This window comes from Cheilinus undulatus, linkage group 9 (genome assembly GCF_018320785.1).
Source record: "Cheilinus undulatus linkage group 9, ASM1832078v1, whole genome shotgun sequence".
Classification (NCBI taxonomy): Eukaryota; Metazoa; Chordata; class Actinopteri; order Labriformes; family Labridae; genus Cheilinus; species Cheilinus undulatus.
Genome location: NC_054873.1, coordinates 14,145,610 through 14,167,287, shown reverse-complemented (window position 1 = coordinate 14,167,287; position 21,678 = coordinate 14,145,610). Strand labels below are relative to the sequence as shown.

The following is a 21,678-nucleotide window of genomic DNA, read 5'->3' as shown; positions in this document are numbered from 1 at the left end:
GCTCAGCAGCCAAGGTTTCACCCCTGGTGATACACCCACAGACCGCCTGCATAACCACAGCACAACCAGGGGCTTGTGGCAACCCTGATACCCACCTGGACAGTACCCTAGGCCCTGCTTGCTCGCCACATCCACCCCTTACTCTGCTGTAAAGGTGTGGACTTGGTCCCTGGTAACATGTAAGTTAGTGGTGTTAGTATTGATACTTCAGTATCGATAAATTGATATTTACATTTTGGTATTGATCTTTTTAACAAAGTATTGCTACCAAATGAGTACTTTAAAATGCAGATGCCACCACTTCTGTTTCCCTGTGTCACATGACTTTGGAGACAAATCAGACATGTCTATCCTACCGTAATGTGACTTTAGGGACCAGTCATACACGAGTAAAAGATCTCAGCGTCTATGTACCTGGCTGTCCTTCTCAGTCGATGTGGCCCACAAATCAATCTCAGATTTTTAAGAATGCATAAAAGTACTCTGAGGCCACATGCCCGTTCTACAAAATGTATGAAGACCAAATCATAGAAACATAAAAAGATAACTATTTCTATGAAAAACTTGGACGACTTGTTTTTCTTGAATTTTGCTTGAAACTTGTGGCTGTAGTTGGACAATCTGTCTCTCCTATCTGAATTTTTTTTAAAAGAAAAGTAAGTTAGTGCTTTAATTATTTATTTGTATATATTTTGTTTACTTTTTACCTGCTTGCACAATTTCAGAATGACCTGGATACATCCTTATATTTGCCTGAAATGTTTTCCTTTTAAAAGTTCGATAGTCAAAAATTCTATTCTTCTTCAAAAGTATCTGTATCTGTCAAATCACATCAAAAAAGTATCAGTATTGTATCAAATTTTAAAGATTTAGTATCGCCCAGTTCTGTACTGTATTTGGATCTATTTACACGTATGTAATTCTCTGATATATATTTGTTTGTCATGTATTTTTCCCTTTTTGTGGTTGTTTCTATTTTTTTGTATTTTCTTCTGCAATGCACAGATCTTTGGTCAGCTGCTGTTGTTTTAAATGTGCTATAGAAATACATTTGATTTGTAACATTAAATAGAATAAATTCACGGTCATACATTTCAAATTAAAAAAACTTAGATCTAATGGAGTGTGTTTGTCAAAAATATCCCATCACACATGAGAAAATGGAAAATGATCTTACTTCAAGAAAGCAGATGTTGATATTTAATTCATTATAACTATAAATCATACTTAATATTTACTTGTAATATCTTTGAAATAAGATGTTTATCAATCCAGTTCCAAAACAAAATATAGGCATTAATGAAGTAAAGGTCACAAACAGAGCTCTTCTTTATCTCAATATTTTGAATTATTGTTGTTCCACAGATGCAGGTTTGTATAAATGAGAAATAAAGCATTATATTTAGATGTCAGCATCATCCCCCTGATTGCATGTTGAAGAAGAAGATGAACAGAGAGCGACCCTCTCTGAGGGGCTGTTGACTAAGTGCTGTCAGAGGAGCTGCGTTAAAAAGAAAACATGTTGACTCGCCCGCCTCACAGCGAGTATACGGCACATCAAAGCAACACATAAGTGAAGCTGTTGAAGTTGTCGAGCAGCATGCTAACTTTCAGTCAGTGAACACAGCGTGGAGAGGCAATCAGAAGAAAAATGTCATCTAATGGGCTGACAGCGAATCAAAGCAAGCCCTGAGAGTCAACAGCAAACTTAAAACAAACCGGTTATCAGCCGAGACAATTACTGACATTAGTCAAAACAAGGAGCTGAACAGTGTGTGGGGCCTTTGTTCTGATTTTGATTGTCAAGTGTTCAGAAACAGATTCACTTCACAGTGAGGATGAGACCAAATGATGCACACAGGAGTGTTTATGTGGGAATATTTCACACTTAAAACTTCCTCTATGTCAGCATCAAGACACAAATAACTTTGAATATTAACATTTGGGGAAACTCACTCTAAACATGCAGGAAGGAGCAATGCCTGGATTAAAAAAGGGGCAGGTTCAGGATGCTCTTTAGATTTTTTAAAAGGAGGGAAAAAACTTTAAATAATCAGTTTGAATGTAAAAATCTAAACTTAATCATTATCACTTGTTATCTTGTCTCACATTGTCCAAACTTTTTTGAAGCCAGGTTTTACACATTCAAATACAGGCCAATTTTACACATATACCTTACATCTGATGCACACCTATGATGATGTTATCTTGGGGCCCTTGGAGCACAGGGCCCCAGACAATGGTCCACTTTAACCTATTAGCAGGCCTGTCTACAGAACTGGCTGGGCCCCTGACTAACCCAGTGAATGAGCCCTCCACAGTTGTGATTTATTAATGATATCAATGCATGTGTGTTGCATCAGAAGCATTGGTGCTGGCGACCAGTTGCTTTAATTTAGAGCTGAAAAATGTGGCAAACTGTTGCTGGGTTCTGTGGTTGGAATTATTTATTCATGCTACTTTTTAACCATTTTCAACACTTACTATTTCTATTTTGCCACTGCTAACCTGTTTTTGCAAATTTCTTTTTCATTTCTTATTGTCCCTTTTAACCCATTTTTGCCCTTTAGTAACCCATTTTGACAGCCTTTTAACCACTTTTGCATTTTTCTGCCAGTTTAACCTATTTTTGTCCGTTTTTACACTTAATTTGCTACTTGCAATCAATATTTGCCACTTTTCTACCAACTTCACCACTTTTTTTTTGCCCCTTTAACCTATTCTGCCACTCTTCACCCCTCTTTTTCTACCCATTTGTTTGTTTGTTTGTTTGTTTGTTTTTGTTCTGTTTTGTTTTGTTTTGTTTTTTTGTCATTTAAACAGTTTTTGCCATTGTTTTGAAAGTGTACCCAATTTTTGCCCCCCCTTTTTTTTTTTTTTGCTATTTTTCCTTGCCACTTTTGCTGGATCCATTTTACCACTATTTCGCCAACTTAGTGAAACTTCCTGCATAGAGCTATAAATGACGTTAGTGTGAAACGTGCAGCTACAGTTGACCCAAGTTGACATGCATACACTCTAAATTTTTACTGTATTTTTTTTTTATCATATTGAGTGGTTTCTGTTCTGTTTTTTTTACCCCCTTCAGATCTCAACGTATTTATCATGTGTCCCACAGTAGAAAAATTATAAAGCAAAAATCAGTTTTATATACACCTCATTATTGCAGCCAATGGCAGCATGGAGTATCTGGATCTGGCCTATCACAGAGAGCAGATCGTTGTCTCCAGAAGATCACACTATCTATTGATAAGCAAGACAGTACAACCACAATTCTGAAAAAGCTGGGACACTGTAAAATGTAAATAAAAACAGAATGCAACAATTTGCAATCTCGTTAATCCATATTTTATTTACAGTAGAAAATAAACAACAAAGATGTTGACGATGGGACGTTACCATTTCATGAAAATTCTAAGCTCATTTTCAATTTGATGGTAGCATCACACCTAAGAAAAAGTAGGAATGTGACAACAAAAGGCTGGAACAGTTCATGATTCTGATGAAAAACAGCTGGAGGAGCATTTTGCAACAGATAAGGTTAATTTGCAACAGGTCAGTAACATGACAGGGTATATCAGGAGCATTTTAGACAGCAGGAATCTCTCAGAAGATTTACCAATCTGCAAAAAAAAAGCATCTAAAAATTGTGGAACAATTTCAGAAAAAATTTAATGAAAATAATATAATCAACTAGAAAAGCACTCGGAGAGCGCAGACCTGCACCATTAGCCCCATCTCCCAATAGAACAGAATCCTTTAAAAAAAATCTGAATGCAGACGACGATCTGGATCACTCCCAAAATCTAATCAGTTCTTCCTTATGCCATTTCTGACATTTCCTGAAAACTTCATCAAAATTCATCCATAACTTTTTGAGTTGTGTTGCTAACAAACTAACTAACAAACTAACAAATCCTGCCGATCACATAACCTTCTTGGCGGAGGTAATAATATAATCAAAATTTTAAGAGAATCTTGAGGGCCATGCATATTTCAGTAAGACAGTGCTAAACCACATACCGCATCAATCACAACAGCATGGCTTCATAACAGAGGATTTGGCCTGACCCGGCCTGCCTACAGCAGAAAACATTTGGTACTTTGTAAAACAAAAAAATGCATCAAAGAATGCTGCAGGGACAACATTCCTCTCCCAAAGCTCCAGCAACTTTACTCCTCACTTCCCAGATGTTTAAAGACCTTTGAAAAACAGGGGGTGCTACACAGTAGTAAACATGGCCTTGTCCCTACTTTTTTGAGATGCATTGCTGCCATCAAATTCAAAATGAGCTAACATTTTTCATGAAATGTTAAATATCTCAGTTTTAACATCGTATATGTTGATTTTGTTCTATTGTGAGTAAAATGTGGATTTATGAGATTTGTAATCACAACAAACTGTTTTTATTTACATTTTAAACAGAGCACAAACTTTTTTGGGATTGGGGTTGAAGATTACATAAAAACATTCAGAAATAATAATTTTGAGATAAAGAGATCAATTATCCTGTGATGGTGGGAGACAGCTTTGCTTTCCCGAGGTAAAGTGAAAATAAGTCGAAATCCAAATTGTCAAATCAAGTATTTAGGAGACATAAACTTGACAACAGGGAAATTTAGTCTGAACAAAATCATTTTTTTAATTCCTGTGTAAATATTCCAAATTCCCAGCATGAACTGTTGCAGCATGAAGTCTGACTCCATTCACTAACATTTAAATGTGAAATGTGTTGCTATCCACACATTATTTTACAAAGCTCAAAAGTAGCTCATGTATTTATGTTACACATCATTACAGACAAGCACAGATTTATAAAGACAGAGCGTTTTTCTGCACAGTATCTCTCATAAACATTGAAAATATTACAAAGTCAAGTGTTAAAAGTATTGCTTATTTTAGTAGGAACACAGGGCTGTATTAACAACACACTTTACACAGAGACACAGGAACAGACACATAATGCCTTTTGCAACGTTTATCTAAGTGTGCAGACAATGAGGAGATGCCACAGCATAAACTGTACATGTTTGTCAATATCAACAACATCAAATCTCCACCTCTCTCTGTCACTGCAGTGAAGTGATGCAGCAACCACTTTAAGCCTGTGTAGCTATCACAGTAGACATACAAAGCAATGATTTGCTTTTTCCCAGCACAATTATTAAATATTTCTCTAAATCACTTAATTTGGCGCTAGTAATGTACACAAAAGGATGTGAATGTTCATGTTAAAAATACTTCCCCCCTAAAATAACACCTAACAATTATTCCCTGTCTTGGAAAAAGAGGTTTAATCAAAGGAAACTACCTGGTTGAATAAAGGTTAATTATAAAATGAGGTATTTTAAAAGATGTAATTTTCACACCAAGCTCAGCTTTAAAAAAGTTAATTTACCTTATCTGGCTGAGTCATTCTTGTTCCTTCTGCAAATGAATTTCATGTATTTTATGTAACTAAAAATGGTTTTAGTCCCTTTATCAAACCTCTAACCTGTTAATGTAATTTGATTTCAGTTTCTAGCTGATATAAAGTACAGCATATTTCAGGTCCTTCTGTTTCCCATGACATATAAAAAATTAACAGTGAAGTGCTGCTGATATGCAGGCATCCACAGATCACAGATTCAGATCAGTTACCATGCACATAAACATAAATAATTAAATCCTATAATGAAGCATTACTCCGATGGGAGCAAATTTAAAGTGAATTTGACAAAATAATTTTGTATTTTGGTCAAGGATTTTGAGACAAACCAAAACTAAAATGTAAACGTTGGGCTACATCCCTGAATTCTTAAAAGATTTATTAACTTCCTTGTTTATGGTTGTTTAAGTCAGACTTCTTTAAGGTCAAACAAACTGTCTGGGTCATTTTCCATCTTGTCCTGAAGGTCGGCTGGTTTCACTTTTGACACTAGAGATTCTCGGTTTATCAACTTCAGCGCTTCATCTTTAAGTCCAAGAGAACTGCAAGATAAAAAGGAAGACATCAACGTTTGAACTTGAAGCCCATTGGCCATTTTGTGGATTTTTGGAGTTCAAAATATACAAAACTTACTGCTGGATGCTGTTCTTGTTTCCTGCTTTTTTCTCCTTTATCTGATTCTTAGAGTTTCTGCTGACACATTCCCTCTTAAATCCTGGCAACGAAGCCTCAGCCAGTGCCGTCTACAGAGAGAGGATGAATAATAAACATCAATGACCTTAACCGGGTAAAGACTGATATCAAGAAGCTGAAGCCTGTAAAGCAGGGGATCCAAGACTTTCAGCCCATGCCCGGAGAAATATCAGAGGTTGTTTAAACAGATAATGCCATAATACACTCAGTAATTCACCTTTCCAAACACTGGCTTAAAAAAAACAAATAAGAAACATGATTACACATTATCTATTGTGGAAAAAGGTTTGAAACAGACTACAAATAATCTCCATTGACAGACTGTAGCACTGAGAGGACATTCTGAATGCACAGGTGATGTCTGTGTGCACCTGTGTGCATATATAGGGGTGCAACACACCCCTAAATCACTGCTGTCATGTGCAAACTTACTATTTGAAAGATTTTCATAAACAGTATCTAATTTTTTGGCATAAGTGAGTATTTTTTTTTTAAATTTAAGCTCATTTTATGTTTTTACTTTTGTTTATATTTTGACTCTTGATCTTAAATTCTCTCACCTTCAGACCAGCGTTGAGAACAGTCCCAAAATCAAGGCCAGAGGAGACGTGCTTCATCAGCGATGGACTCCTGCAGAATAACAAAGGTAACAGAGGTAAGCACAGTCCATGTCTGAGTCGTATCAGTGCCTCTTATTTATAAAATGAGCCATAACACCAACAGAAACAAAACCTTTTCTCCTGCTACCCCTTTGGCAGTGGAATAAATTACTGCCTCCACAACCCTTACCATTCAACCCTGGTTGAGGCAACTTTTTCATCAGTGTTGGATTATGGTGATGATTTGTATAGGCATGCTTTGGCTGCAACTATAAAACCACCGAGTGCAGTTTTCCACTTTGCACTTAGGTTCATCACAGGAGATGCCTGTGATACTCACCACTGCATCCTTTACAGTAAGGTTGAATGGTCATCGATCTCAGAGAGACGCAACCTGCATACATGTTTATTTACAAAGCTCTACTTGGGATGCTTCCTCCCTAAATCTCTTCTTACATCTGTTAGCCTGGCCCTCTGGAATGCATAACACCCGTTCTAGTGACCGGCTTACGCTCCAGGTTCCAAAAGTTCATTCTGTGCTTGGCAGATCTGCCTTTAGCTTCTTTGTACCATCTGCTTGGAACTCACTACAGAGCACTTTAAAAATCAAAGAACTGGTTTCTCTGGGGCATTTCAGATCATTAATGCTGAATTTCTTGTCCTCTGATTGCACTCGTTTCAACTGACTTTGATATGCCTTTTCTGATTGCTTTTTCATTCTTTATATGCTCAATCTCATTGTAAATGAGGGATCACCCTCAATGATTTTCAAGTCTAAATAAAGATAAATAAATAAATTCACATTAACACTTAAATGTTTTTGATAAACAAGGAAAAGATTATTTCATGCAGATAGCTTGAGGCAAAAAAGGGACTGTAGCTCCCTTCTTAATGACCCATCACTTTAAAGGTGAAACTCAGCACATGATATTATGACTCATACTACTTCTTGTCTTTGTTTTAGATATTTTGATGTCTGTTGTAGATTCATTCTTAGTCCTAAAGTTAAAAAATCCTCTAACAAAATTTATCTTGCTTTGCTGTCTGTGCAAAAAGGCATGACTTTGAGTTATTGCTTGAATTAAACTAGTGTGCAGACCTTAATTCCTTCTCTGTTTTTTAATTCTAAAAACTTGATTTACAGATAATTAAAATACAATTATTTGGAAGAGAAAAATAAGTCAAACTAAGTTTTATGTTCTATTCTTGTTGTCATCATTTTTTTAATGTTCAAAACACTGATAATTAGCAAGGATTTATCTAGAGATTTATGACCTTTTTTGCAAAGAAACTGTGTCATAGAAAGTTTTAGATGACTTTGAAAAATGCCTTCAAAGTCAGTATTTTGAGCTGATATGTATTAATTTGTATGTGTATCCACAATATGTGTGTAAATTTGTGCACTGTGTGCATGAACACTTGAACACAGTGGCACAGATGTGTCAGCTACCCACCCAAAGTGCCATTAAGTGCACTTAAATTGCAATTGAAATTATTAAATGATCAAAATTGATGTTATTTCTACATGCCTAATTTTTATTTGGCAGTATAGTCACTTTATCATAAGAATATGCCTCACACACTGTTTTTTTTAACTGATCTCTATTCTTTCAAAAGTGAAGGTGCCCAAAACTTTACAGTCAGGCCAAAACCTCCTATCTCCAAAATCACCACTTTCAAATAATTTAACACTGAATTGTCATAGTCAAAATCTTTTTAAAACGTTTTATTGCTTTAAAAATAGTTAAAACCAACTGACAGATGTAAAGGGTGACCAACAGCACTTGATTATGAAAAAATGAATGTTTTGCAAGCAATATGTAAATATTTAAATACTATTATTTCTAATTTTGCCTTGTATCTATATTTCTTTTACTTTTTATTACATAGTGTTGATTCTTTTATGCCCTCTACTGTGATCTGCTGTAACCAAATTTCCCCAAATGAAGGATCAGTAAATATTTATTTCAACTTGATATCTTTGCAGACCTCTGTGATGTGAATACTGTGTTAAAGAGTGAGTCATCTACTGCACCCTGTGATCTTCTGAGACCTCCTCCTCTGGTACTCCACCTCATCCACCGTCCACACGGCACCTTTTACGTTCTCCACGCGCACAAAACACTTGTGCAGGCTCAGGTTGTGTCTCACTGCGTTCTGATACAGAGAAAATCAGAAGGAAGAGGATCATTACCTGATACATGCTGCATAAATCAGGTAGGAAACACACCAGGATCAGGGAGGTAATTATCTAAAGGTGTCTTACCTTCCATGTAGCTGCGTTTCGTCGAAAATAAGCAAACGTCCTCGTGAACCAGTTGTAAATCTCGTTGAGTGTTAGCTGCATGTCTGGTGTTTCCATTATAGCCTGAAGATGGAGGGGGAATAAAAAACTGAAGTACATCACAGGATTAAATTTAAGCTCTAACTTTTTTACTCTTACTCCAAGGAAAGTCTTCAAACTGGAGCAGCAAAGATCAGCTAGTCAATAAATAGGTGGCAGTTATTTTGAGAATAGATTATTTCCTTCAATTGTATAATTTTTTGATGGGTTATTTTGAGGTTTTCATGGCCTATTTAGAGAGAAAAGATAAAGGTTGTTGTAAAAAATCAGGAAGAGAGCAGGGAATGGCAGGCAGGGTTTGAACCTAAGCTGCCCGCTTTAAGTACAGCATCTGCACGTGATGTGTGCAGAAATAACAACAAGGCCTACTTGCAATCCAAATACTCTGATTTCCTCGTTTTGTTTACCCTCTTTTCCGCTATTTACACAGGATTAGTATTACCTAGAGAGCTCTGGTAATTTGTAATAATTGAGTAGGAAATCTGTGTTTTCAATCCTGTGTGAATCGACCATGTCTACAATTAAAAATTCCCGGACAAATTACCTACCACATTTCAGCACACAAAGAGGTCCATGGGTAATACTAATCCCATGTCAATCAGCATCTCTGTAATCTAGGATGGTAATTGTGTTTTTTACTGTTCATGTGGATTTTTCTACTCCTTTTCCTGATCCAAAAAATGAAAGGCTATGCATGACATTGTCAACAAAGTTTTGACACATAAAAAGTGATTAATACTTTTTTTTTAATGGGAGGGATATAAAAGTGCTTGACTTTTTATTTTCCTCTTCTTCTCTGTCTTATCATCTCTAGATACAACAGGTGACAGACGCCATCTCGATGCATAATGGGAGAGCAAGGGGAACCTTGCTAGAGATTCTAAAAATGTAAGAAAAAAATCATAACACTCTGGTCCATATTATCTGTCTATTGTAAACTCTGGTTAACAGAATGTGTAGGATAAATGAAGGACACATTGCCTGCAAAATGCGTGCCCAACATTACACTTTAGTATGAAAATTATCATTCACTGTATGTTTTCATTGCAGTGGCACCTTCATGTTTTCTTTCAGAAATGTCAGTAAATTCGTGTATATAACAGGATTCGCTATGTAACTGCAACTGACACTGATGTCAAGAGGGTAATTCACAAATATCCCAGGTAATACTAATCCTGTGCAAATACTGCTTCTGACAGCTGATCTAATATCTTAACTGTGATCAAAACGAGACAGTTAAGGATTTTATCTTTGATTTTAGGAAACATTAATCAACACCAAACCACAATTTAATTAACTAAGAAAATGACTGGTACCAAAAAATATCAATTAACTGCAGCACCACCTCCAACATCAAATACCAGTTATAGACAAATGAATGCAAACTAGTAAACAATAAAAAAGTTAGCTTTGAGGAGAAAACACATAGATGTTATTCCCCATCCACTGTACCTGTCTTATCAGGGTTGCATACGTGAATGGTGGTCTGATATCCGTGTTCTTGTAGAGCTCGTATTCATCTTCTGAAACAAGACAAAACAGAGGCAGTGGAAACTCAGGATGACCCCAAAAAGCTGATTATTCAAGGATTCATTCGAAGAAGCCTCATTAGACTGCCAATCCCAGAGTCGAACACCTGCTTGTAAAACAAGGATCCTACTATTCCAGATATATGGGGATGTTAAATGTCTAGTTTACACAGATTTGTTTTTATTTTTTTCCAAATAAATCATGACTCACAGCCTATTTTAGCATACACAAATATCAACTTGTTAGTACTCATTAATGCAATTCTGGAATTAATTCTTGTGATTTTAATTAATCTCCTTTGCAACATAAAAGATAAATCAGATGTTAAAGGTAAATTACTAGACCCATTAAACTCCTTGTGTCTTCCTGTAGTTTTTTGTTAATTATAAATGGTTTAGTAAATTTCTTTAAATATATTTCTTTAAAAAGTATTTAATGGAATCTCTTAAATCATAATGTTTTCCTTTGAATGGAGAGGTTAAAATTCAAGGCATGTATAAGCCTATTTGTAAGGCCTGTTTGCTTGTTTTGACTGACCCTGGCCTATTTCAGTTATTGGTTGATGATACAGTTCTCTCTGTGTGAATTCTGAACTTATAATATGGAGCAGTATTTTACCTGGCTACTCTGGTTTCCTATTTAATTTAAGCTACAACCCTCTGCATTGTAAATGGGCAAGGCTGATCATAAGAGGGGAAAAAAGGAGAGACCTCTGGGGACCCTTGAAGGCCTGCAAAATTATGGTCCATTGTAAAACTAAGCTAAGATAACAATATTTTATTTTTAACCTGGAGCAGCCATGTAAATAAGCATGTGCGTTATGGTTATATGGCCATTATAATGCAGACATAATGAGTTACAAAAAGGATTGAATTAAGTCCTATCATAGTATAAATTGTCATTCCAGGGTTAGAGGACAAATAGTTTAATTATGATGTTTATTTCATTTGTTGCAAAAGAGAATATGCATCAGTTAGGACCAAAAATAACCATGTAACCTTAGTTGAGGATAATAACCAGAAGAGATAAAAAGGCGTTCACCTTCTGAATCAACAAACCACATCATTTGCTAGTTTACCTGAAGACAGCAAGTAGACCAAAGGGTGATGTTGACGTCTTATGGCCCCCGCACAGGACGTCTGAGAGGGTGACTTTTCCTCGCACCCCTGAGTTGGTGTGCTCAGGTATCCGCCCAAAGCTTGCAGGGGCATGTGAGATGAGTCTGATGGGCTCATCGAGGGCAGGTTATTGGTGACGGAGACTGAGCTGAGCTGAAACAACATGAGGAGATGTTTCAGCTCACAATAAAACAAGTGGAGTGAAAAGACTGATGGAGAAATTAAACAGAGGGGTGGGGGTGTAACAGAGCGATTTGATTCGCCTCTTCGAAGGTGAACCCACTAATATCAGCAGGGGGAGGAAACCAATTATGGTTAATTATAGGGTGAAATTGTTTGGTGAGTGTTGTGATTATGGGGCAATATTTGCAAGATTAACAAATGATTAGCTCTCACATTATCAGAGCATGTCTGCTGTCTGAAAACACAAAGGCAGACATCTGGTGCCAACAGCTGGGCATCCAGAGGAAAGATAGCACTGGGACTCACATCATGCTGGGAGTCAAACAGAAAAGGTATGAGGTAATCAGGGGGGTTCTGACAGAAAAAAATATATTTGCACATCTATCAGTTCATCCACAGATATTCTTCATAAGTTCTAAAAGGGATAAAATTACATTTTCATCCTCCGCTGCCACATTATGTTAGTTTCACTTACATTTCCAACATGACATTTAGTTTATGGATCATTAATTTTGTTGCTCAAACAGCCATTACAGAACACAGTCTACCTGTAGATCACATGGGTCAGCTGCTGCATCAGACTGTGGAGACTGTAGACCCGCAGGTGAAGGGATAGACTGAGCTTCTAAAGATGGCAGGTGAAGGTGAGCCATCATCGCTCCCAGACGATCCCGTTCTTTGCAGAGCTGTTGGAGGAGATAAAAGGGGGGAGGAGTTGTGGATGATGTTGCTTCCAAAACAGCAAAAAGACAACTGAAATGGGAATGCTGTGAACCAAAAAGATGTGCAAAAAACAATATCATTCTATATCCAATACCAGGAAGAAAGCCAACATGAATATTAATAAGGGGGAAGGAGTTTAGGTGAACAAATCTTGGACATTCTCTTGGAAATCTTTACAGGAGTCATTCCTACCTGAAGCTCAAGCTGCTGAACCACCTGCATCTGGACTCTGCACTGCGCTGTACTTCTGTCATCCAGAGCATGCTCACTGCCCAAATGTCTGAGACAAATACAAGGTTAATAAAGGACAATTACACCAAAAATCTGTCTAATCAATATTGAATAATAACTACTAAGGGAAGTCCATCATCTTAGCCTGAGCTACATGGTTGTCTTCAAACAGAGGATGAGTTTGTATTAGTTTTGACCATTTTAAAACTGAAATTAAGAATCCCTCCACCATTTTTAACAGCTAAAAGCTGCTGATAGTTGATTGATGTAATCTTTATTTGTGCTCACTCTTGGCCAGGACTCCTTTATGAAAGAGAATTTTGTATCTCAATGGAAATGTTCCTGGTTAAATAAAGGCTGAATAAATATAGATGTAAATTAAACATTATACGAAGTGTAAAATTAAGTCTTTCTCAGACTCAGAAACATTTGGAAAAAGGGATGGAGTTTGGCCAAATATTTATGAAATCTACATGAAAACTTCAGTGTAGGAATCACTTTAGGAACTTCTTGTTGGATTGTGTATCATTTTTAAAATATTAAATGTCTCTATCACCACAGAAATGTAGATTCTTCCCAGGAGAAGTTTAAAAAGTCTCTAAGGATGCTTTCTGTGTTTGTTTTTTTCCCTTTCCATTAAAATACATTTTATTTACTTTAAATTCAGGCTCACTGACATTTTCATCTCAGTATTTGCCTCTCAAAAGATAAATCAATTTTACTGAAAGATAAATCTCCTCCCGTCTTCGAAAAAAGGTTGCAGAAATACAGTTTTTTTTACATGTGGATGAAACAATAATCTCTTTGCTGCACAACACACGGGAATTCTAATGTTTGTCCCACAAATTATGACAAAAGCAGTAAATAGAGGTGGAATACAGTGTCTCTGCTTAGTAAAGCCATGTAGTGTAACAGCTAATATAAAGTATAACATTGCTTTTAACTATTCAATTTTTTTGGCACAATAATGATCAGTCTAGTTCTGTCCATTGCTGTATTTGTGAGGGCTGCAGAGCCAGAAGTACTGTACTCACATACAAGATGAGGAATTGCAACACCAAAATGTCAGCTTTAACTAAAAAATAGCCGCTCCATGTTTCATATACTTTTGCATGAGTACTCACACTACCTCAGACATTTCCAACAGTTATCAAAGCCTAAAAAATTATTTATTTTTATAGTATTATTAGTCTGTGCAGTGTCACACCCATGACAGAGCCATTATATGACAACATTTTTATCATCTACATAGAAACGCTGAATGTTATGTGCAAGACTGCGGCATAATGAAGCATAAACTGGTTATGGAAGCCGCTTTTGGGCTTATATTTCTCATTTTTTGTAAGCTTACTTGAGAAGATCCTCAACATTTTCTGACTTGTGGAGCAAGGATTCAACTGGGTTTAGGGTTCTTCATTGAGTGCTTATCCTTTCTGTAATGCACAGTGCCTTGTGTTTGCTTCAAATGCCATCTACTGTGCATTCTGTTGCCCAAGCTTCCCTGTACCGTGTTACTCCATCCCCCACCCCCTGATCCCTGTAATGTTGTTGCCCCAATAGACTTCTCAAATTCAGGCAGAAGTAGAGACACACTGCTCAGCTCCACCCACCTCCTGGCTTTCTTGTAGTTTTAAACTGAGGAGGCTTCAATAAAATTTGCACTCAAGAAAATGTGCAACTCATCAGTGAAACAAAAACAGTGCTTTTGCTCCAGTGATTGATTTAGTTATCATTGCTTTGCAGGAAGCTTGCAGTGCAAACCAGGAAAGCCTCTTTTAACAGTTTTTCCCCTCACTGTGTGAAGTCCATCCATGCAATGTAAAGTTTACTCACTGTTTAGTAAATACACCTTATGGAGTACAATTTTTATTGAATAAGTATTTATTAAATAAAAGAGTCCTCATTTCAAAGCAAGAAGCAAGCAATAGAGGTGGGTGCCATCTTTGTTATTGTTTTGATTTTTGACCCCTAGTGGCAGAATACACGTACTGCAAAAACTCCAAAACTTTAATGTTGGGAAATTGTGCATGAAAAGGTGTTAAATCTTTCTTTTTTCCAAAAAATATGCCAGGAGTCTTGGAATTTATGACTACCTGGGCTAAGACAATTCAAAACTGTATCCTGGAGACTGGTTATAAATTTACAAAAGACTTCTTAAGATCCTGAAATTACTGTGAAAATAGTAACAATCAGGGATAACTGGCCTACAAGAGTTCAATTTCAGCATGATGGATACATTACCCATTAATCTAAATGTCGGGATGGTATGGGTGCACAGATTTCAGGGTATAGCTTTGAATCATGAACAGAGATGTTTTTAAAATCAAAAGGTAAATATGCTTCAGAATAAGGTAAAAACTTACTTCATAAACTGGCTGATGTTTTCACACACCCACTCGCACCCAGGCCAATTACACACACCGTGACTGTAGAGAGCATGTGTGGCAGCTTGTTCAGCTTTAACAGCACTAGATGAGGATGAAGGAGAGAAAAGCAAAGGTTTCACCATGATTAAAAAAAACACAGACCCCATCCAAGAAACAGCAGTACAACAGATACAAGTGTGTTTTGTTTTCTTCACAGGTAGCAGAAAATGACAAAAGAGAGGTGGAAGGGAGCACTGGAAAATAAATGGAAAACTATTTACTTTTGATTTGGGACATGAAGTCGTGTAAACTTTTTCTTTTGCTGAACCACTTCAGGTGGCAGCACACAAAGCAAACAAACAAGACAAAATATATCGTCCCGAGGGGAATTAAAAGTGAAGTCTCGCTGCAAAAGCAAACACCTCCCAACCCACACCTCGAGAGAAAGAAAATGTCTACAGATGACAAGGCTTTGATGTTTACAAAAAGGCAGAATCATCTCAGCTCTCACATTAAAAGCACAAACAGACGTATCATACCATTCTGCCCTGCGAGGAGGAGAAGTCTGCTGCTGGTCCACCTTCACTTTTGTTGAGACTTTGGCTGACATTATGTTGTTAGAAGATGACTCCTGGTGAATCTTTGATGAGGTTTTTTCTTCACTTATTTCGTTTGTGAGCTCTTTCCATATCTGCATCATCTCTGCAGGACTGAAACCTCCTAGAACATGGCAAAAACACAGTACACTGTTACTTCAAGCATTTTTTTTACATGTTAATTGCAAAAACAGAAAGGATTGGCGGTTTATTACTTCTATAAAACACATTAGAGATAGTAGACAGCTGCAGGTAGCTATGTTGCATATTTTCTTATTTACTTTGCAGTAAAAATGTTTTTATATTTGCATGATATGCTTCATTATCAATGCAGCTCCTGACATTTTATATTTCATGTTACTTTAACCGCTATAATATAGGAATTATTGAAGTTACAGCATGGGAAAGGATGATTTTTCTACTTTTAGATTTCAATAGATTCACATTGTTTCTTTTTATCCAAAGGTTTTAAATGAATAAAATTTTTGCTCTTAAATATCTGCATTAATTTCAACATAACTATTCTATGTTACATATATATCTCAGTGGATTGGTTACAGTACCTCAAATATTTCCAACAGATTCAAAAGCCAGAGACATGTTTTATTTTTAGAGTAGTACTGATCCATTTCCCATGGTGGCAACCATCATGACAGAGATAATGTGACAGATACAATATGTTTATCATTGCCATGAAAATGCAAAAGGTTATGTCAAAGTCTGCCATATGGCAAAGAATAAATTGCTACTGGAATCTGCTGTTCTGCTGCTGTATCTCACTCATGCTTTGTGCTGCTTACGTTTGATGGACCATGGTTATTTCCTGCCACTGGCTGTGGGTTTTTTTCGCCCAAGCTCCCCTTGCAATGCACAGTTCCATCCCTCCACCCTCTTGATCCCATAACATTGTGGTCCCATTGGACATTTATAGGGTGCATAGACATTCAGTGCTCAGCTGCACAGTATTACATAGATTAACTTCACATAATGAGGGAGAAAAACAGTTAAAAATGCCTTCCTTGCCAATACTTTGAGCTACTTGCAAAGCCTTCTAGCATTGCTTGTGGCTTTAACCTCGAAAAGACACTTTTTTCTCTCGTTTTGTCCTCACTGCGCTGTTTATTCCACAACAGCGCAGCTCTGTTTATCATCTTTTGTTATTGTAATGATTGAGAGACCTCTTGTGGTGGAATTTACATACAGTGTGTTTAATGCCCTGAAATGAAGAGGAAACTCAGAAAATTTTGTGTTTAAAGTTAAGACGTGTTAAGTGACCTGGAGAGAGAGCAGGAGAGGACAGGACCGGTCTCTGAACCTGCAGGAGCTGCTGCTGCTGCTGATGAAGCTGGAGAAGCTGCTGGAAGACAAGCTGCTGTGCAGGGAGCTACAGGAACAAAAGAGAGAGACATTTTTCATGCAAGTTTGCTGACTCCAAGAGAAATGGTGATTTCATGCCACTTTTACTCCAGATTATATTCTTGATACATTTAGTTTATGTTAATAGTAAGTAATTTTGTGTAAAGATGATAACACAACGTATTTGCATAAATGGTCAAATTACTTGCAAATTAATAAATAAAACTGATAAAGAAAGATGAATCATTGATTTACCTCTTTGGCCTTCTTGTTGGACTGTTGAAGCAACTGCAGATGAATCTGCTGTTGCTGCTTCTTGTAAAAGTCTTTCAGATGTTGCTAAAAAATTAACAAACACCCGTTTAATTTCTAAATGTTTAAAATCATCACAGTCTCAAAGCATCTTAGACCATATACAATGTGTTGGCTATTGTACTAAAGTAAAACAACAGTTACTTTGGTAAAAAATTTACTTAAGTAGAGGTAAAAGTACTGGTGTATAAATCTACTGAAGTAAAAAGTAGGCAATTCAAAGTTTATTCAACGTACTGTCTACTGAGTAGCAACCTTTGATACCCAAGGTACTGTCTTTTCCTTAATGTGCAATAACAACAAGATAATATGAGAGTCCAGTCAGTTTTTGGTAGAAACCTCCTCGTTTTGGCTTTTAGTGCCTATTTTTCCTCAGTACTTATTTAAAATGTTAAGAAGTATAATACTTCCCCTAAATATACTTAAGTAAAACTACTGACTTTAAAAAAGCTCTCAAAAAAATAGGAAACAAAAAGCTACTCAGTGACAGTAAACTGAGCAAATGCAATTAGCTAATTTCCTACCCCTTCGTTTTCCCCTTCGGGCGTTTTTTAGTACATTTAAGCAATAACTTCTTGTTAAAGGTTGGACAACGTCAAAAAGTTAGCAATATAATTTCAAGGAATTTAATATATAAACACTATTGTGAAGAGATATATAAAAATAGGCTGTGTACATCCTCAAACCATGAATGGCATTAATGTTATAATGCTGTTACCCTCCATTCAAAACGTGGATGACGCAGGTGTTTTCATGCTGTGACTAGCTGAAACTTCCACTTGTTGAAATACCGTCTCAACTTGAACTGGGGTGGTCAGGTAGGCATTTACAACTTAACAGTTTTTAAGGCATCGTCTGCTCATACCGTATTTGTTTTTACAAACTAGCTCTCAAGTGCAGAACAGCTGAAAAATTAGTTTAACTTAGTAGCAGAGAAGTGGTTAGCATCCTTGACGGTTAGTTTACCGACTGTAAATGAACAGTTATTTAACCGTTGGCCCGTGTTCTCAAGTATTTAGCCTTACAGTGAAGATTATATGTTAGCTAATGTTCTTACCTATCTTTTTAAACATTTAAAGTTTAAATTATTTTATAATTATTATTGACAGGGACCATGCCATATTTTTCCCACAAGGAGTATTAACATCCTGATTGATTGGTTGCTTGCTACTAACTTGCTAGCTTACTGATGTAATTTATGCAACCACAGGTTTAAAATTTAACTACTTTTTTAACTTGTTAAAAACGTCATTAGGCAGATCACCTTTCAGTTTAAACAGTCTACAGGTGATCTGCAGCTTAATACCATTTACATTTGTACCTTTTAATTGAATACAACTAGGCAGATCAGCAAACTAACACATAAATGGCTACCTTAAAATTGATATTGTTGTTACTCCTCCTTCAACTGTAATTTAAGTTAAATATTTGTATACAAGACAAAAGATGACCTTATTTGAAATATTTTACCCACTTAACCACAGTGCTTTTAGTCATTAAAAGGATATTAATATTGTTGGATTATTACCTGCTGGAGCATGAGGGCTTGTTGTTTCTGTTGGATCAGAGTCTGCAGCTGGTTTGGTGACAGGATCTGTTGCATCTGCTGAGAAGCCATCATTGCTAAAAACATCTGAGAGAAAAAGAGAGAGGACAAAACAACAAAGGTGCAAGAGTCTTCAGACTAAAGACATGATGACAAGCCTAGGAGAGAGGAGGTAAGTATTAAACAGCAATAACTGCAGAAGGGGAAATCTTCCCAGTCAAATTACAAAACAGTGCGGTCAGCCCTTTGTGAGCACAATCATGCTGGATTGTGTCATTGACCCTAAATAGGATGGCCAATGGGCTGACCAGCTAATTAGCAACACAATTACATGCTTGTTGTGACTCCTGATAGAAGTGTATGGGTATTAATAAAGGCAAACACTCACAGAATAATAACTGATCTGTGATGTTACTGATGGAGTGACAAATAATAGAGTGATTGTATCTGTCTGAAGTCAAACAGAGGCAACAGCAATTGCCATGACTGCATTTAGAAATAATTCATTACTTTGAATTACAAGTGTGGCTTGAAGAAATGATAATAAACCAAGAAGAATATCTGGTAGGTATATTTATATTAAATTGAATTTTGTTTGCTGTATCTCTATGTTATATTAGGTTTCACTGGAGGTTTATGTCTGTACTGGAGCAATAACTTGCAGTATGAAATGAAAGAAGAAGTCAAAGGGGACCTAAAGGTTGTCATTACTGTTGACAGTCCTTTGAGATAATTCCTCCTGTGTTTTCAATCAAACTACTAAGACAAGTTAAAAAAAAAAAAAACAAAACAAAACAGTAGGAAATAAATGAAAAATTTGATGTTGGCTCAGCAGGTGTAGCGCTCCGTATTTCTTATTTCCCATCATATGGCTACATTTAATTAGGTTATGATATGTTGTTATTTTATTAGACAAGGAAAAAGACAAAACTGAGCAGTTACAACCTTTCTATATTTCTTATCTTCAGTATTTATTCAACTTCATGAAATACTAACAGAAAAGTTTAATATATTAAGAGGGACAAGACCAGATCATTCTGACCAAACTGATGAAATAAAACTTGGGAAGTTTAACTAATCCTGTATACTCTATCTTCACTATAAAAACTCAAATTAAACACCCAGCAGATTTACATTATAGGTATTGAACCAGACAGTTAAGGTTGTATGTCAATTATTTGTCATCTGTACCACTAATTAATGAAACTTGCCAGTATGTCATCACCTCACCTTAAAATCGTATAAATGCAAGACCTTTTAATTAAGTTCTGACGATTAACTTAGCAAACAATCTGTATATTTTAGAAAAAGAAATACTCCAGGGATTATTTAAGCAGCTCCAGTCCTTTAACCTTTTCACGCTAGATTGATCCTGTGCACGTGTTTTTAAAAAAAAACACTGACATGAAAGTGCTGTCGTTTTCATGCTTTACAAATATGTTTGTTTTCAAAAGTTCAGCTCACGGCCGCAGATGATGGCAGAGACCTAACTGCAGACAGCGCCAGGGTTTTTTGGCATTTTGTAAAATCTCTGTTTATTGTCAGAGGAGAAAAGAGCAAGAACAACTGACACATTTGTTAGCAAGAAAGTGTTAGCCACAAGTTTATTATCTCATTTTTTCCATTGATCCTCTAGATAAACACTCTCAGAGATGAATCATGCCTATTTGCTGTTCACTTGCATGTGTTTGGCCGTGGTCCGTGGACCATTATTCCTCCCTAGCTATGCCTGCCAAACTAATACTGAAGGACAAACAGAGTTCTGTGTGTCAGCTCCCCATTCAGCTCAGATCTCATATAAAATCCCACCACTGTCAACAGAGCTACAGGCCCTGGCTTTGGTGTCCTGTCAGAGGATTCCATTATGGAGCTCGTTTGCTGGATTTCCCTTAGCATTTGTTTGCTAAAGACAGTTCTGTTTGGAAGGAATAGAAGATGGAGAAAAGAAAATACCTGTTTATGGTGGAGATTCTGCCAGTTTTCAGCATTCACTCCACTGCAGGTGTCCCCATTAGCAGCTTTTTCTCCTGCACTGTTGTCTGTGTGACTGAGGAGACTGCTGGCCGGGGTCTGACGGGCTGCTGGGGGGCTATGAGGAGACTCAGGCATCCCTGCTCAGGTCGTGAAAGAAAACAATCAACACTAAATGAGCTCTAGGATTCAAACACTGTAGATGCAACTTAGTATAGTTGCTGAACATGGCCATTCGTGAAAATGTGTCAAGAAAGAAAACCGACTTGAGCATTCTTTAAAAATGTAAAAGATGGTGGAGATGCAAAATAAGACATACCAAAGAAAGAGAAAACAAAGGAAAAAACATTCTCCCTCTATATGCAAAGCTTTCAATCCATTGAAAATATAAAGATGCAATTTTAAAGACTTGATTAGATTTTAAAATCTCTGTTTTGGTATAACATTTTAAAATGTGCATGTTAGTAAAACTGAAAAAACATATATATTCTAAAATATTCAGAATTTCAAAGCATCCTTTAAAACAACCAAGATATATGCTTTTTGTTCACTGCACAATTATATCTTCGACTATCTTTACTGAAATTGGTGTTACCTAGAACAAAATATTATCTGTTTATCTATCCATGGCCTCTTATTGACTGCAATATCAAGGGCAAAAGCATTTCTTTTTATTTCTAT

At 36.5% G+C, this 21,678-nt stretch overlaps 1 protein-coding gene and 1 long non-coding RNA gene across 2 annotated transcripts; one reads left to right on the top strand and one right to left on the bottom strand.

The window, feature by feature from the left end:
* Positions 1-5,796: 5,796 nt before the first annotated feature.
* LOC121515636 (forkhead box protein P2-like) lies at positions 5,797-21,135 on the bottom strand. The gene is made up of 15 exons (XM_041796512.1): positions 20,980-21,135; positions 19,009-19,113; positions 17,424-17,507; positions 17,088-17,196; positions 15,756-15,936; positions 15,214-15,318; positions 12,812-12,899; positions 12,445-12,582; positions 11,674-11,866; positions 10,518-10,588; positions 8,988-9,089; positions 8,757-8,878; positions 6,683-6,752; positions 6,063-6,172; positions 5,797-5,971 (listed from the first exon to the last, which is right to left on the bottom strand). Exons 1-15 carry the CDS (start codon positions 21,133-21,135, stop codon positions 5,839-5,841), a joined length of 1,767 nt encoding a protein of 588 aa, XP_041652446.1. The 3' UTR covers positions 5,797-5,838.
* On the top strand, positions 6,192-8,831 carry LOC121515637. The gene is made up of 3 exons (XR_005992384.1): positions 6,192-6,297; positions 6,689-6,777; positions 8,709-8,831. It is a non-coding gene; the product is annotated as an uncharacterized LOC121515637 (long non-coding RNA).
* Positions 21,136-21,678: the final 543 nt, after the last annotated feature.